Below are 19,259 nucleotides of genomic sequence, written 5' to 3' on the forward strand. Positions count from 1 at the left end.
TTCATCCAAAACTACCTCGACCAAAAACTTTAACCTGAAGTGGGACAGACGGACAACGGATGGACGAACGAATGAATCAACGGACGCACAGACGGAAAAACATAATGCCCCTAGGTGGGGCATAAAATTATCTTATTAAAAAAACAAGCCTTCTGCGAGTATTGCATGGCAATACATAGTCCCCTACCGGTTAAAAACTCATTGTACTGGAACAAAGTGCTAACTTGATCTATAACTTGTCATGGTGTAAACTATATAACAAATATCAAGTCAATATCTTTAAGCATGACGAAAAAAAGTGTTGAAAAATGATTATTTAAGTGAATTTTCTAAGTCCAAAGACCATAACTCTGCACAAAATCATCAGACCGGTACAAAATTCAAACTTGATCTGTAACTTGTCATGATAAAACTATACACCAATTATCAAATCAATATCTTCAAGCACAAAGAAAGGAAGTGTGGAAAACTGATTTGCCGGACTGACGGATGGACAGACAGACAGACAGACAGGCTGACGGAGTGCAAACCTAAAGTCCCCTTCGACTTCGTCGGTAGGGGACTAATAATCGGCAGATAAAGGGCATGTTACATATAATGATTACTATTATATGATTAATTGATTATGAAGAGGCTTCTGTCCAAGGTTTGTTAAAGTCTGAAATAGAAATAATCATGCATTTAAATTTAAAAGGGTTACCGCAAACAATAATTCTATTCTAAAAATATCTTTTGCTTGGTTTGGTAAAAAATTACCTATAAAACATAAATACAAACACATGACAGAAGATAAAAGCACAATTACCATGTCAATAAAATCCTAATGACATACAGTAGGACTGTGTCAGTAGGACAAACAGATTTCACAAAATTTTGTAATCCTGAGACTACAAAAAATCTTCAAAAAAACATCTATCAACCTTAAGAATATGTATCAATAAGTGAAAATCAAGCATTCCCATCTGTTCCTCCCTGAACGGCACTTTTTTGAAAGAATAGATTTTGTTTTCAAGGATTCAAAATACTAGTATAAATGGAGGGACAAATAAAACATGTAGTACTATTATTGCTAATTTTTCACCTGTATAAATCTGTTACAATTCATAACGGAATACTTGATTTATCATCCAAAAACAATTCCTAAAGAAGGACTATGCTCCAGTGAGTATACATTTGTAAATGGTAAAGTATTGAGAATTCAAAAATTGTCACCAAATTGCGATACTTTATCCAGAATCCCAATATACATTATAAACTATTAACACAGAGATATGTCTCGCCAGTCTACAGAAAATTCAGAAAAAGACAACAACATTGCTAATTAATTCAAAGTTGCTGGACCATGACCTGGGGAGAGAGGCCTCGAAATGATCGACAAACTAAGATATAGTGATAATAATGCAACTTTATAGAAAATATCATTGTCTATCTGATAAAAGTAGTTACTATCAAACTGACTTAAGCAGACAATTTAACATTGAAAATTGCTTATTAATTCAAAGTCACTGGACTATGACCTAGGGGGTGGGGCCTTGAAATAGTTGTCAAACTGGTATGTACTGATAGTAATGCAACTTCATACAAAACATCATTGATCTATCACAAGTTGTTACTATTAAATTGACTTTAGCAGAAAATTGAACATTGAAAATTGCTAATAAATTCAAAGTCACTGGACCATACCCTAGGGGGCAGGGCCTCGAAAAAAAAGTCAAATTGATATGTACTGATAGTAATGCAACTTTATACAAAATATCATTGATCTATCACAAGTTGTTCCTATCAAACTAACTTAAGGCTAAGCAGAAAACTTATCATTGAAAATTGCCTATTAATTCAAAGTCACTGGAACATGAACAAGGGTGCAGGGCCTTGAAATAGTTGTCAAATTAATATGTACTGATAGTACTGCAACTTTATACAAAATATCATTGATCTATCACAAGTAGTTCCTTAAGCAGAAAACTTGTCAATGACATTGAAAATTGCTAATTAATTCAAAGTCACTGGACCATGACCTAGGGGGCAGGGCCTCCAAATAGTTGTCAAATTGATATATACTGATAGCAATGCAACTTTATACAAAATATCATTGATTTATCACAAGTAGTTCCTATCAAACTAACTTAAGCAGAAAACTTAACAATTGTTGATGCCGACATCACCAGAAAAGTAATACCTATGTCTGGCCTTCCACGACGTTAGTCACATAGGAGACAAAAACCCTTTTTGGGCATACATTAAATTACCAAATTTGTTCCCCTGACCTAGGATAACCACCCTGGTTTGGAAGCCCATGGCTAATAATATTGCAAAAAAAAATTTAAATTACATGAGATTTCATGAGATTTCATTTACGAAAATAATGAAAGGACCCTGACTAATCTGTCATTCCTGAAGGGCAAATGCCCAATATTACTGAAGTTTAAAAAAAATCATATTTTCAGTGATTCTGATTTAAGATTCTTGATGATAATTTATATAGTTTTCATATTTTAATGCTACCTCCAAAGTATTTGATATAAAGAAACCTGTTTTGGGAATGAGTCAAAGCAAACCTAAATTATAGCATGAAATTTGCAAATGCACATGGAGAGCAAATGAATAAATGCAAATAATAATATATACTGCTGAGACATACAGAATGTAAAAATAAACAAACTTGCACAGAAAGTTTTTAATTTCTGAGAAGGTGATTTAAGCTGGAGATTGATTTGTTTCAATTTCTGATAGTTCATTCTTCATTTCAATAAAACATTTAAAATTTCAAGTACTGTAATGATGCATACTTATGATTATCACAAAAATGTGGTACAGTCAGGAAATTAATACTCGACATTCTTTTAATTTTACTAGGTCAGTGTTACATAAGGTTAGTGTTATAAACGGGTGTAACATATATATATAAATTATAAAATACCTTTTGAAACATATTTAAACATATTGAAAGGGCAAGCATTGACAAGAATTTAAAAATATCAAAAATAAAAAAATTTAAAATGAGAAAATCTGGAAATACACACTTGACGTCATAGATTGGAATACATGCATAAATAATATTTCATTAGGTCAGTTTAACAAAAGGTAACAAGCATTATACATGGACAATATAAAAATACAAATCTTGACAAAATGTAATTAATATCCTAAAGGATGTCAAGTCAAAGCAAACAATGTTCATTGTTTTCACACTTGATGTGCAAAATCGTTCAGAATCTGGATGAAAGAGATGTTTCGGATATGAAATTTGCAATTCAACTAAATAATTTTGACTTTGGGAAAGGACAAACGTTTGAAAACTTAAAACACCCATCTGACATGTGTCGATATTTATTCAAAAGGAATTTCTACTCCGAGGAAAACATAACTCAATTTACAGACCTAATGGATATAATAGGAAGACACGACATTGTGACAATGTTAAATGTTTACAGTCAAGGTCAAAACACTGAAACAACTTGCAGGAATATAATTAAAAGAAAAGACGAAGAAACTGGCAATTGTTCTGAAGTATATAGATTAAAAGTTTTAAATGGTTCGGAAATACATTCTGAAGAGGAAAATGACACCACAGCTATTTATTAAAACAAAGACTGACTAATGATAGAAAATTAATTTAAAACACTGTCATTCTTAAAAGATCAGGAGATACTAATCAAACTGAAAGTTAAAACAATGAAATTGTTTGTCAAGATATACCAAGTCAAAGATGATATGACTGGTGTAAATTTTCTTCAATTTATTATAAAGAAGTTTGTAAATTCAGAATATTTTTGTTTGTACATGTGTCCCATTTTGTATATTAAACATAAATATTCTCTTTCTCTCAATAATTTTGTCAGTCAATCATATATTTTAATATTTTTATTGCTTGGTTTAGTAAAAGAACCTATATATTGATACAAAATATAAAAATCACAATTACCATTTGTCAATGAAATCCCATCAATCAACTTTTTCCCCTTTTATCATAGATACATGTATATCAAAATTTGCAATTATACAGCTTTTTGTCGAGCCTGCGACTTTTGTCGCAAAAGCAAGACATATCGATCCTACATTCCGTCGGCATCGTCGGCGGCGGCATCCACAAATATTCACTCTGTGGTTAAAGTTTTTGAAATTTTAATAACTTTCTTAAACTTACCTGCATTTCAACCAAACTTGGACAGAAGCTTGTTTATGATCATAAGATAGTATCCAGAATTAAAATTTTGTAAAAAAAAAATCCTGTTTATCAGTATTTTACTCATAAATGGACTTAAGTTTTTCTGCCAGTTAACATTACATTGACTCTGGTTAAAGTTTTTCAGATTTTAATAACTTTCTTAAACTATCCTGCATTTCAACCAAACTTGGACAGAAGCTTGTTTATAATCATAAGATAGTATCCAGAAGAAAATTTTATAAAAATGTATTTCCTGTTTTTCCGTATATTACTTATAAATGGACTTAGTTTTTCTTCCAGTTAACATTACATTCACTCTGTGGTTAAAGTTTTTAAAATTTTAATAACTTTCTTAAAATATCCTGGATTTCTACCATACTAGGACAGAAGCTTATTTATGATCATAAGATAGTATTCAGTAGTAAATTTTGTAACTAGAGGCTCTCAAGAGCCTGTGTCGCTCACCTGATTCTACTTTGGTTTTAGAAATCATGTTAAAATAGATTAAAATCATAACAGATACCCTAATAATGAGTGAGGCCAAATTTGGTTTAATATTGGCCCTGTAATTTAATAAAAAATCCAGGTGGCCATCTTGAGCAGTAAATCAGCAACAAAGTAGCAACACTTCATCAGCACCTCATGAGAAACATTTATGCCATGTTTGGTTTCATTCCATTCAGTGCACCTCTAGAAGAAGCATTTGTATGTATTTCCAATAGGGTCTTATGTTAAAGGAAGTCCCCCCGCTGGCGGCCATCGTGGATGAAGGATCAGCTTTAAAGTAACAACACTTAGTCAGCACCTCATAAGGAACATTCATGCCATGTTTGGTTTCAATCCATTCAGTGATTCTCTAAAAGAAGACATTTGTATGTATTGTCCATAGGGTCCTTTGTTAAACACTTGTCCCCAGCTGGTGGCCATCTTGGATGATGGATTGGCTTCAAAGTAACAACACTTGGTCAGCACCTCAAAAGGAACATTCATGCCATGTTTGGTTTCATTCCATTCAGTGGTTCTTTAAAAGAAGACATTTGTATGTATTTCCCATAGGGTCCTATGTTAAACTAAGTCCCCCTCTGGCTGCCATCTTAGATGATGGATCGGCTTCAACGTAACAACACTTGGTCAGCACCACATAAGGAACATTCATGCCATGTTTGGTTTCATTCCATTCAGTGATTCTCTAAAAGAAGACATTTGTATGTATTGTCCATAGGGTCCTTTGTTAAACACTTGTCCCCAGCTGGTGGCCATCTTGGATGATGGATTGGCTTCAAAGTAACAACACTTGGTCAGCACCTCAAAAGGAACATTCATGCCATGTTTGGTTTCATTCCATTCAGTGGTTCTTTAAAAGAAGATATTTGTATGTATTTCCCATAGGGTCCTATGTTAAACTAAGTCCCCCTCTGGCTGCCATCTTAGATGATGGATCGGCTTCAACGTAACAACACTTGGTCAGCACCACATAAGGAACATTCATGCCATGTTTGGTTTCATTCTATTCAGTGGTTCTCTAAAAGAAGACATTTGTAAATATTTCCCATAGGGTCCTATGTTAAACTAAGTCCCCCACAGGCGGCCATCTTGGATTATGGATCGGCTTCAAAGTAACAACACTTGGTCAGCACCACATAAGGAACATTCATGCCATGTTTGGTTTCATTCCATTCAGTGGTTCTCTAAAAGAAGACATTTGTATGTATTTCCCATAGGGTCCTATGTTAAACTAAGTCCCCCACAGGCGGCCATCTTGGATTATGGATCGGCTTCAAAGTAACAACACTTGGTCAGCACCACATAAGGAACATTCATGCCATGTTTGGTTTCATTCCATTCATTGGTTCTCTAAAAGAAGACATTTGTATGTATTTCCCATAGGGTCCTATGTTAAACTAAGTCCCCCACTGGCGGCCATCTTGGATGATGGATCGGCTTCAAAGTAACAACACTTAGTCAGCACCTCATAAGGAACATTCATGCCATGTTTGGTTTCATTCCATTTAGTGGTTCTCTAAAAGAAGACATTTGTATGTATTTCCCATAGGGTCCTATGTTAAACTAAGTCCCCCGCTGGTGGCCATCTTGGATGATGGATCAGCTTCAAAGTAACAACACTTGGTCAGCACCTCATAAGGAACATTCATGCCATGTTTGGTTTCATTCCATTCAGTGGTTCTCTAGAAGAAGTTCAAAATGTAAAAAGTTAACGACGACAGACGACGGATGCCAAGTGATGAGAAAAGCTCACTTGGCCATAAAAAAAATCCTGTTTATCGGTATTTTACTTATAAATGGACTTAGTTTTTCTGCCAGTTAACATTACATTCACTCTGTGGTTAAAGTTTTTAAAATTTTAATAACTTTCTTAAACTATCCTGAATTTGTACCAAACTTTGACAGAAGCTGGTTTATGATCAAAAGCTAGTATCTAGAAGGAAATTTTGTAAAAATTTATTTCCTGTTTTTCCGTATATTACTTATAAATGGACTTAGTTTTTCTTCCAGTTAACATTACATACAGTCTGCAGTTAATGTTTTTAAAACATTTATTAGATTCATTAACCATCCTGGATTTTTACCAAACTTGGACAGAAGCTTCTTACAATCAAAAGATAGTATCTAGAGGAAAATTTTTAATAATTTTTTCCCAATTTTTGTTACAGCAAAAGTAGGCGAGACACAAAAATTTTTTTTATTATAAAGTATCCTGCATTTATCAAATTATTTACACATAAATACATGTTTTTCCACATTCAAATAGAGAAAAACTGGTATTTTTCCCCATCTTGCACCTTGTTCCCTGTAAATCTGCATAGACAATTGTATAAGTGATCAATTCATTATTGCTTGTTTGATAAAACATTCACAATTTGTACTTGTAACCTTGTAAGAGATTAATTGAGGTATTATGGACAACAAAAAATAGAGGCTCCAAGGAACCTGAATCATTCATCTGACAAAAATTCTTAAAAATCGTCAAAGTATAACAATTCCAATAAGGAATCTGCTGACAATTTTTATAGATATTGATTTTCAGAGCATTTGCCCTCAAGATTTTCCCAGCATTCCTTAACAGGCATATCGTAAAAAGAAAACAGTTCACACTGACCTTTACAATGGGGAGGTTAAGTGAAAGAACTTTAATGTGCATTGTGGTTAAAGATATGTACCAATCATTGAACAAACAGTTAATTATAGCAACATTTCTATTAGGTGAAGATACCACTTCAGATTACACTTACAGTGGCCCTGGCCTTAGTCATCCTCCTTGACCCAGTTTTAACTCTACTTCCTTCTTCCTCTGATTCCTCTGTAAGTACAAAGTATGTCAAGATGAATGTATTGAGACTGAAATATAACAAAACTTCAAAAGATATTGAAGTTATTTGTAATGACATGCAATATTTTTTCATTTTAGTTCATATGATCATACTAGCATCTACCCCATATTCATTTTTTATCCCTAAAATCCCCAAAAAGTAATTTTTCAAAAGATCCCTAGGATCAAACACATGTAACTAACCAGATACACATCACTATCATAAACAATTTACCATGCCATCATTGGGAATTTCACTTACCTATAATAATTACAACTATTTCACTTAGTTTAGCTATTTTGTTGTACTTAAGAAAGTGCAAACTGAAGTACATTTGAAAAACTGCACTAATAGTATAAACATATCATAAAACCAAGAAAAAAAATATTTGCCTTGTGCAGTTTACCTAGAATTAGATGTGACCTCACTCTTAGGCAAAAAAATAGGTATGTGTGTTACGGTTACCTGACTGGACTTATTTTTTGCTGCCAACCATAACATTATTTTAAATCCAAAAATTGGATTTTCTTTTCCCTGCTAAGTACAGACATTGTAAACTGAATGTATAATCTTGCAAAAAAACATCTTTTATGCAAACCAAACATGTCTTGATTTATTTCATCAATTATTACATGAGAGTACATAAAGAATAGATATAAGAAGATGTGGTATGAGTGCCAATGAGACAACTCTCCATCCAAGTCCCAATTTGTAAAAGTAAACCATTATAGATCAAAGTACGGTCTTCAACACGGAGCCTTGGCTCACACTGAACAGCAAGCTATAAAGGGCCCCAAAAATGACTAGTGTAAAACCATTCAAACAGGAAAACCAACGGTCTAATCTATATAAAAAACGAGAAACAAGAAACAATTATGAACCACATCAACAAACGACAAGTTCACTGATTGCCCCAAAAAATTTGTAACTTCATTGAAATGAGAGTAATATGATCCGTTATTACTGTTTGAAAAATTGCAGTATAAACATCCTTGTAGAGGTTCAAACTGTGGCAATTTACGCTAAGATATGTAAACACGCCTGTTCAGCCATAACTTTTAATAACAACTACTAAGAGCCCACGGCGACGTCACTGAAGTCACAGACGTCGACAATGTTAAAGTACAAACTATAAATCGTCTTTATCCCTCGACAATCTCGACAATCCTATTCCATGTATTCCTTTCCAAATCTTGTCAAAATGTAATTTACCTATACAGTCAGGTGAACTTTGTACTATGTAGCATTACTAAATATTACAAATTGGCGGTAGACTGAAAATGACCCTAGTCATTATATGTACGATGACAATTTCAGACACATAATTTACTTCACTAACAGAAGAATAGTGTGTCCAAAAGAGAGAATATTGCATTCAACAAAGTCATGTACAACCCTTTCCTATCACTTTTTGTTTTATTTATTTAATTTATCTCTGAACCAGTTTAACAAATGCATAATTATTCTCTCATTTTAAAAATCTTCTGTGATTTAGTTGAACCATGATTAAAGCTATCATTTGTCAAATAAATTTCATTGATGGATGGATAGATGGTCCAGCAGCAAGTTAAATGCATATTTAGGATGAGAAAATGCTAATGTAATATGAATATGTACCCTGCGTTGAACTAGACTGACAATTTGAGCTGGATTTTTAATGTGCAAGTTCACAAGGTAACAGTCCCAAGGGAGACATGTCACAGTTCCCGGAAACATTACCCTCAGCAGACCAGGCTTTGCTCTTACTCCTTAATGGTGCATGCTTAGCGGAGAAGCAGCAAATACTAATTTTAAAGTCTTTGGTTTGACCAGGCCAAGGTTCGAATCCATGACCTTCCACACTCCAGGTTAACACACTACCACATGACCACAGAGGAGGAAATAAATTTCACGTTGATCTCTTTTAAATATCAAAACTTTATAATCTTCTTCGTTATATTTGATTAAACTATCTGAACTTTTTTTGCTATTTTGTTACTTTTAGGCCACATATATCCTATAAATGAAAAGACTGTGTACACATTGCAAAAAGGATTCAAAGATATGAAAGGAATATTATAAAACTGAGAACTTTAAAATCTATGAAAGAAAAGAACCAAAAAGCAAATGTTTGGAAAAGCACAGAATTCAACATACATGTATAAGTGTTTTCTTATAGGATGACAACCTTGCATAATAACAACTATACATCTTTTTTATCTTCAAATCATGTCTTTTTTTGCATGTGACACTTAACTCAACTATATTTTTAAGCATGTAACAGTAAACTCACCTATATTTTTTGGCATGTGACAGTTAACACACCTATATATTTTAGCATGTGACACTAAACAAACCTATATTTTTTAGCATGTGACAGTAAAACACACCTATACTTTTTAGCATGTGACAGTAAACACACTTATATTTTTTTAGCATGCGACAGTAAAACACACCTATATTTTTAGCATGTGACAGTAAACACACCCATATTTTTTAGCATGTGACAGTAAACACACCTATATTTTTTAGCATGTGACAGTTAACACACCTATATTTTTTAGCATGTGACACTAATCAAACCTATATTTTTTAGCATGTGACAGTAAAACACACCTATACTTTTTAGCATGTGACAGTTAACAAACCTATATTTTTTAGCATGTGACACTAAACAAACCTATATTTTTTAGCATGTGACAGTAAACACACCTATATTTTTTAGCTGTGACAGTTAACACACCTATATTTTTTAGCATGCGACAGTAACCTCACCTATATTTTTTATCAATTGACAGTTAACACACCTATATTTTTTTAGCATGTCAGTAACCTCACCAATATTTTTTAGCTGTGACAGTTAACACACCTATATTTTTTAGCATATGACACTAAACAAACCTATATTTTTTAGCATGTGACAGTAAAACACACCTATACTTTTTAGCATGTGACAGTAAACAAACCTATATTTTTTAGCATGCGACAGTAACCTCACCTATATTTTTTATCAATTGACAGTTAACACACCTATATTTTTTTAGCATGTCAGTAAACTCACCAATATTTTTTAACATGTGACAGTATTAACACACCTATATTTTTTAGCATGTGACAGTAAAACCCAACTAAATTTTTTTAGCATGTGAAAGTAAACACACCTATATTTTTTAGCATGTGACACTAAACACACCTATATTTTTTATATTTTTTAGCATGTGACCGTAAAAAACACTTATATTTTTTATCATGTGACAGCTAACACACCTATATTTTTTGGGCTTTACAGTTGATATTAAAGAACACTCTCTGGTGGAGTTGAAGAAAGTATTATCAATATCCATCAAGAATGAAAAGTTATATATTGAAAATCTATAAATAGGTACAGGACTTATTATGTGAACAAAGCTTATGTCCATGACCTTTCACCATGACATTCAATCCTTGTTAATAAAACTCTAGTGATGATGGTGAACTAATCTATCAGTTACAAATATCTTCCTTCTGTGTTTTCTGTCTTATTTCATATAAAAGAAACCAGATGTTAGAATATTTTGAAAAACACAGAAGATTCTGCCTGATTTACACGAATTCTTTAAATACTTAATTTTATAAAAGTGGTAAAAACTTTTTTAATTTTGATCAAATTCACACTAATTTTTCCATATTTAAGGAAATGTTTAAATTTTTATTGTTAAAGCTTACTTAACTTAAATACTCGAGAGCTGAAACCACTTTGTTTTGCAGGCAAGACAAAATACATTAAACTTTGGATCAGGATTTCAGTAATCTGCTGAATGCAAAAGTAGATTCCTGGTTATTGTATAAATAATATTTTGCCATATGGACCCATTTGGAGGAAATCATTGAAGTACACATAATAAAATTTAAATTTAGAAGGTGATATTTTTTTTAATAGATATAAGAAGATGTGGTATGAGTGCCAATGAGACAACTCTCCATCCGAGTCAAAATTTAAAAAAGTAAACCATTATAGGTCAAAGTACGGTCTTCAACACGGAGCCTTGGCTCACACCGAACAGTAAGCTATAAAGGGCCCCAAAAATTACTAGTGTAAAACCATTCAAACAGGAAAACCAATGGTCTAATCTATATAATAAACAGCTGCGCCATGAGCGCATGATACGCCCGTCGTCGTGTGTGTGAATCTTTATGCAATAATCATAAATAAGTTCTGACATGCGAAAACCCCCTTTTTTTTTACAAAAAACTCAATATCTCTAAAATAAAATTTTGAATCAAAACCAAAAAGTATACAGATCTTTAGATTAATATAACTAAGAAGTGTGTAAAATTTTAAGCAATAATCATAAATCATTTTTGAGATACGGTGCGACATGTGAAAACCCCCCTTTTTAAAAAAAAAAAAATCAATATCTCAAAAATAAAATTTTGAATCAAAACCAAAAAGTATACAGATCTTGAGATTAATATAACTAAGAAGTGTGTAAAATTTGAAGCAATAATCATAAATAGTTTTTGAGATACGGCGTGACATGTGAAAAACTCCTCCCCCTTTTTTTACAAAATACTCAATATCTTTAAAATAAAATTTTGAATCATCACCAAAAAGTATACAGATCTTAAGATTTATATAACTAAGGAGTGTGTAAAGTTTTAAGCAATAATCAAAATTGTTTTTGAGATACGGCGCGACATGTGAAAAAAAACACACACCTGTTTTAGTTACTAAGTCCCGTAACTCAAAAAATTTTAATCTTATTTTCACCAAAAAGTATACAGATCGTTTGACCATCATAAGAAACAACTATATTATGTTTCATGAAATTTGGATAAGTCATTCTCAAGTTACGGTGCGACATGTTTACGCCGGACAGACAGACAGACGGACAGACGACATTTGTATACCATAATACGTCCCGTCAAAATTTTGACAGGCATATAAAAAACGAGAAACGAGAAACACTTATGAACCATATCAACAAACGACAACTACTGAACATCAGATTCCTGACTTAGGACAGGTGCAAACAAATGCAGCGGGTTTAAACGTTTTAATGGTACCAAACCTTCACCCTTTTTCTGAAACAATAGTGTAACATCACAACATAGAAAGACACACTATAAAATATCAACTGAAATAGCTTAACTCAATCAAAGGACATATTAACACCAGTGAACATACACTGAACAAATAATTTTGACCTATGATACAATGTAAATACAAAATAAATAAACTAAGGGAAGAACAATAAAAGTAACATGTTATATCAATATGAAATGTTAAACAAATTAAGAAAAACAATATGCTCGAACAAAAATATCAGCCATTTGCAATAACTTTAAACACAGGTAAATGAAAATAATTTTGTTGTTAGGTATACGTGTACAGTTCCAATAGAGAAAGGAAATATTTTTACAAATAAATAATTTTGATGTTCATAGTACAAAGTGAAAATTTATAGTAATACCAAACACTTATCAAAGCTGGTATATAGACAAGATATAACCCTGAATAACATTAAATAACAAAAAAGCATGACAATTAGTATCAACAGGTCAAATAAATAAAAAAGTACGATTTGAGAGTACTCGCAGTTACTGACAGCTAGTTAAAAGCCAAAACAATTAATAATAAAAAATCATGCATCAGAGACTAAAATCAACTAAAACATTAACTTTACTTAATTCTTTTTATTGTACATTTCTTGTACATGTATCCTATATTTTCATTTTTTTTTTTTGGTAAAGTATTTTTAAACTGTGATGAGAGCCTCCGTTAAGTGTTGTTTGGCTGAAGTAAGTGCAAATACAACTTCCTTTCATAGTATTGGTATATTTTGATTAAAATACACTGAATTTGTAGTGAAACCAAGTGCAAACCGTAAGTAGATATCTCACCTGATTCTGACAATTCTGATATACTAAGATTATCCACATCATCAGACCTCTGACTGTCTCTCTCCTCCTCAGACAATTCTTCATCACTGCCCACATCATACTTTGTTTTAATATTTTCCAGTTTTCGTTCTGTTTGTTTCAGGTGTGTTTTCTGTCTGTAGTACTTTTGAACTTCTACCAATGATTTTAAAACATGAACCTGAAATTATATTGTAGTCTTCATAGATATATTAACTATTTTTGACAAATAAATAAATTACAAATACAGATAACATGTTTGAAACAACAATCATCCCACTTCTGTGAAACAGACCTCTTTCAGGCCCTTTGGTGGTGTAGTGGTAGTGTAGTCGCCTTGAGTGTGGGTTGGTCACGGGTTAATTTCCAAGCACAGTCAAACTACAGCCTTTAATTACCTGCTTCTCTGCAAGCATTCAACATTCAGAGTTAAAGCAGGTTGGCCTGGAATCAGAATAATGTGTCAATGTACAATGGCATGTCTTCCTATGGATAGTAACCTTGTGAACTAGCATGTTTCAAATTCAATTACAGGTAGGCCTGTCAGGTTAGTACAAAGCAGGGTAAATTCATTTGGTATTGAATATGTTATCAACCTTATTATGCATTTAATATATGCTGTTGGACATTAAGAAGCCATTGAACTATCATCAATTTATGATACAGGATTCCAACATTCTTTTCTTAGAACAACCAATGACTTGTTTATATAAAAAATATCGACATGGTCCTTAAAGATCTGTTTTATTAAGATTACACCTATCATGCCTGTAATTTGATTTTTCTGATTTTTTTCAGTTTCCAGGGAATGTAGTAAATCAAATAAATGTAACTTTCTGTGAGCTGATCCAGCCTATCCCCAGCCTAGTTAATTACATCAGTACATTTGTTAGATTTTATACCCCCTCCCCCTTGATTTAGGAGTTTTCTTTTTCCTTTACAGATACATTTACTGTAAATTTATAAATTATAGTGTGTATCTATTTTTTGGAATTTTTTTAAGAATGCACAAAATGTGAGATCAGTTATTGTGATTTCTAGAAAAAGCTGCATAGAGATATATGTATTAGATATTCTTATTATTGCAATCCTCACCCAGTTACATATTATTCACGTAAATAAAAACCTCACCATAATTTCAGAATTTACAATAACTGAATTGGAAAGAGGGAAAGGTGGTTTTTCAATAACCCTGACATAATTAAATATTACCTGTAACTTATAGTGGTTAGCTTTTCTAGCACATTCAAAAGCCTTCATATAACACATAGTAACATCATCATAACTTTTACCATCTAATTCCTGGCATTCTGCTATATTTAACCATGTTCGACATATCTATGAGAATAAAAAATTTGCAAAAAAAGGTAAAGGAGAACACACAATAATGCAACAATACAAGTCTTAAATTGAACCAGAAAGATAAAGCTAATATAAAACCCAATACAACAGAATTTCAATTACAATTCAAGACAACAGTACTAATTATAAAAAAGACTAATGAAAAAAAGTAAATTGGATTAATATCACCTTAAACAAGCAAAGACTGCACTAGATTATTAAAAAGTTGACAATATTCGATAACCAAAGGGCATGAATTTATATGTTAGTCAGAAATGGGGTAATTGAAAAATGTAATTGTAATTGACTTTAATTAATTACAATTTCTCAAGTAATTGAATGTAATGTGTAATTGAGCATTTTTTCAATTACAAGTAATTGTAAGTAATGAATTGCATAGCCAAAATTGACTGTAATTGACAATTACTTTTTAATTACAACTCAATTACATTTGAAATTTTGGATCAGAAAGATTGAATCTTGTGTTTTCTCAACAAATGACGAAAAGCTATGACCTTAGTTACATTTTGTAGCTGACAAAGCAAAGCCTACACACACAGTATACTTTCTGTAACAAGAGTGCACACGCTGAAATGTCTCGCCTTCTTTACTAATCATTGATATTATGTTGACAGTCCTAAATATAAAGCTTTATTACAACTGTCACATAAACTTAACATTAACCAAGTAAACTAAACATTGACCAATGAACCATGAAAATGAGGTCAAGGTCAGATGAACCATGCTAGGCAGGCATGTACAGCTAACAATTCTTCCATACAACAAATATAGTTGACCTATTGCTTATAGTTTAAGAAAAACAGACGAAAACACAAAAACTTAACACTGAGCAATGAACCTTGAAAATGAGGTCAAGGTCAAATAAAACCTGCGTGACTGACATATAGATCATAAAATATTTCCATACACCAAATATAGTTGAACTATTGCATATAGTATTAGAAAAAAAGACCAAAACTCAAAAACTTAACTTTGACCACTGAACCATGAAAATGAGGTCAAGGTAAGATGACACCTGCCAGCTAGACATGTACACCTTACAATCATTCCATACACCAAATATAGCTGACCTATTGCATGCAGTATTAGAAAAAAAGACCAAAACTCAAAAACTTAACTTTGACCACTGAACCATGAAAATGAGGTCAAGGTCAGATGACACCTGCCAGCTAGACATGTACACCTTACAATCATTCCATACACCAAATATAGTAGACCTATTGCATACAGTATAAGAAAAACAGACCAAAACACAAAAACTTAACTATAACCACTGAACCATGAAAATGAGGTCAAGGTCAGATGACACCTGCCAGTTGGACATGTACACCTTACAGTCCTTCCATACACCGAATATACTAGACCTATTGCTTATAGTATCTGAGATATGGACTTGACCACGAAAACTTAACCTTGTTCACTGATCCATGAAATGAGGTCGAGGTCAAGTGAAAACTGTCTGACGGGCATGAGGACCTTGCAAGGTACGCACATATTAAATATAGTTATCCTATTACTTATAATAAGAGAGAATTTAACATTACAAAAAATCTGAACTTTTTTTTCAAGTAGTCACTGAACCATGAAAATGAGGTCAAGGACATTGGACATGTGACTGATGGAAACTTCGTAACATGAGGCATCCATATACAAAGTATGAAGCATCCAGACCTTCCACCTTCTAAAATATAAAGCTTTTAAGAAGTTAGCTAACGCCGCCGCCGCCGGATCGCTATCCCTATGTCGAGCTTTCTGCGACAAAAGTCGCAGGCTCGACAATTACAAAACCATGGGAGATTCTTTATTTTGTATTGAATGAACAAGTAATAAAAGAACAATGTGATTATGTCCCCTGCGTTTCACATATTTTATCTATCCAGGGGCAATAACTAAAAATAACCCAACTTTTTTTTGTTGTTCTTATATCAATTTATAAATAAAAAGCGAGTGCAGGGGACCTATAGTATAAATTTTATTATATAAATCTGGCAAGAATTGTACCCATGAGAGCGCTAACAAGGCCATTTTCCATCAATTTAATATTTCCAAGGGGCATAACTCTTTTTAAAAAACTCGATCGGCCACCATTACAGAACTTGTCCAAGATATTGCTGATTTTAACCTATAGTATAAGTTTTATATAAATCTGGCAAGAAATGTTACCTGTGAGAGTGCTAACGAGGCCATTTTCCATAAGTTTAATATTTCCAAGGGGCATAACTCTTTTAAAAAAAGTCGATCGCCCACCATTATAGAACTTGTCCGATATTAACCTATAGTATAAGTTTTATATAAATATGGCAAGAAATGTTACCCGTGAGAGTGCTAACAAGGCCATTTTCCATAAATGTAATATTTCCAAGGGGCATAACTCTTTTTAAAAAAGTCAATCGGCCACCATTATATAATTTGTCCGCAATATTGCTGATATTAACTTATAGTATAAGTTTTATAAAAATCTGGCAAGAATTGTACCTGTGAGTGCGATAACAAGACCAGATGGACAGACAGACACATGGACAGACGCCTGGTATTTCCATGTTCCCCGCAATGCGTTACGCAGGGGACAAAAAAGAAGAAAAAAAAAAGATTGTTGAAACATGCCATAATTTGCGTCTAAAAGAAACCATTAGTAAGTCACTGTCTTATACCTTAATTAGCTAATTACCTACATGTACATACAGACAGATATTGTTAGACATATATGCATTGATTTAACATAATCAACTTTAAAGGACATAGTCAATCAACAAATATAACCTCTGGCTATTTGTTTAATTATAAACTATATAATGACTGTTTTTACAACAATTATGTTTGCATGTTAAACAGGTGTTGAGCCAATTAGAGAGAGAGATAAATATACCCCTATGTACTTTTAACTCCTGTAGAAAATACACTCCTATGTACTTTTAACTCCTAAAGAAAATATACATTCTTTGTAACACTTCTGAAAGTAATACCATACAAGGATCTATACATTTGCCAAGTAGTTGGAAAGTAATTAATTACATTGTTAAATAAAATGCTCCGCAGGGTGCAGCTTGATACGACCGCAGAGGTCGAACCCTGAACAGTTGGGGCAAGTATGGACACAACATTCAAGCTTGATACAGCTTTGCATTTGGATTGTGATTAAATATTTGACACAGCATAGGTTTCTGACACAGAATGAATGTGGTCTAAGAACTTAAAAATTTTAAATTGGACATTCACCTATTATGGTCCAATATCCAAAATCTAAATACATGGTTAGATTCAGCATATCAAAGAACCCCAAGAATTCAATTTTTGATGAAATCAAACAAAGTTTCATTTTGGACCCTTTTGATCTCAATGTGGATAAAGTTGATAACGGGGCCCAAAAATAAAAAATCTAAATACATGGTTAGATTCAGCATATCAAAGAACCCCATATCTTCAATTTTTGTTGAAATCAAACAAAGTTTAATTTTGGACCCCGATTAGGACCAACTTGAAAACTGGGCCCATAATCAAAAATCTAAATACATGTTTAGATTCAGCATATCAAAGAACCCTAAGAATTCAATTTTTGTTAAAATCAAACTAACTTTAATTTTGGACCCTTTGGACCTTAATGTAGACTTATTTGAAAACGGAACCAAAAATTAAGAATCTAAATACACGGTTAGATTCGGCATATCAAAGAACCCCAATAATTCAATTTTTGATGAAATCAAACAAAGTTTAATTTTGGACCCCTTGGACCTCAATGTGGACCAATTTAAAAACGGGGCCCAAAATCCAAAAATTCGTACGGGTTCCGCGGAACCCAGTGTCTCGCCTACTTTTTCTGTTAATCGCAGGCTCAACAAAAATGAGGAAGTAAATCAATAAAAATATTCCTCTTGATACTATCTTTTGATTGTAAGAAGCTTCTGTCCAAGTTTGGTAAAATTCCAGGATAGTTTATGAATCTAATAAATGTTTAAAAACTTTAACTGCAGACTGAATGTAATGTTAACTGGAAGAAAACAAAATTTCCTTCTAGATACTAGCATTTGATCATAAACAAGCTTCAGTCCAAGTTTGGTACAAATCCAAAATAGTATAAGAAAGTTATTAAAATTTTTAAAACTTTAACCACAGAGTGAATGTGTTGTTTCCTGGCAGAAAATCTAAGTCCATTTAAAAGTAAAATAAGGAAAAAATGGATTTATTTTTTTATAAAATTTACTTCTAGATACTATCTTATGATCATAAACAAGCTTCTGTCCAAGTTTGGTACAAACCCAGGATAGTTTAAGAAAGTTATTAAAATTTTAAAAACTTTAACCACAGAGTGAATGTAATATTTACCGGCAGAAAAACTAAGTCCATTTATAAGTAAAATACGGAAAAAATAGAATTTTATTTTTACAAAATTTACTTCTGGATACTATCTTATGATCATAAACAAGCTTCTGTCCAAGTTTGGTAGAAATCCAGGATAGTTTAAGAAAGTTATTAAAATTTCAAAAACTTTAACCACAGAGTGAATATATGTGGACGCCGCCGAC

At 32.5% G+C, this 19,259-nt stretch overlaps 1 protein-coding gene across 1 annotated transcript in view; it reads right to left on the reverse strand.

Annotated features, from left to right (window-relative positions):
- The window catches only part of LOC127701369 (tonsoku-like protein), a 110,027-nt gene that overhangs the window by 84,657 nt on the left and 6,111 nt on the right, over positions 1-19,259 (reverse strand). The window contains exons 3-5 of the mRNA XM_052205265.1: positions 14,590-14,715; positions 13,360-13,558; positions 7,420-7,487 (exon numbers count right to left, since the gene is read on the reverse strand). Of these exons, the coding sequence (XP_052061225.1) occupies positions 7,420-7,487; positions 13,360-13,558; positions 14,590-14,715 (393 nt within the window). The remainder of the gene's footprint in view (positions 1-7,419; positions 7,488-13,359; positions 13,559-14,589; positions 14,716-19,259) is intronic.

This window comes from Mytilus californianus, unplaced genomic scaffold (assembly GCF_021869535.1).
Source record: "Mytilus californianus isolate M0D057914Y unplaced genomic scaffold, xbMytCali1.0.p SCAF_5, whole genome shotgun sequence".
Taxonomy (NCBI): Eukaryota; Metazoa; Mollusca; class Bivalvia; order Mytilida; family Mytilidae; genus Mytilus; species Mytilus californianus.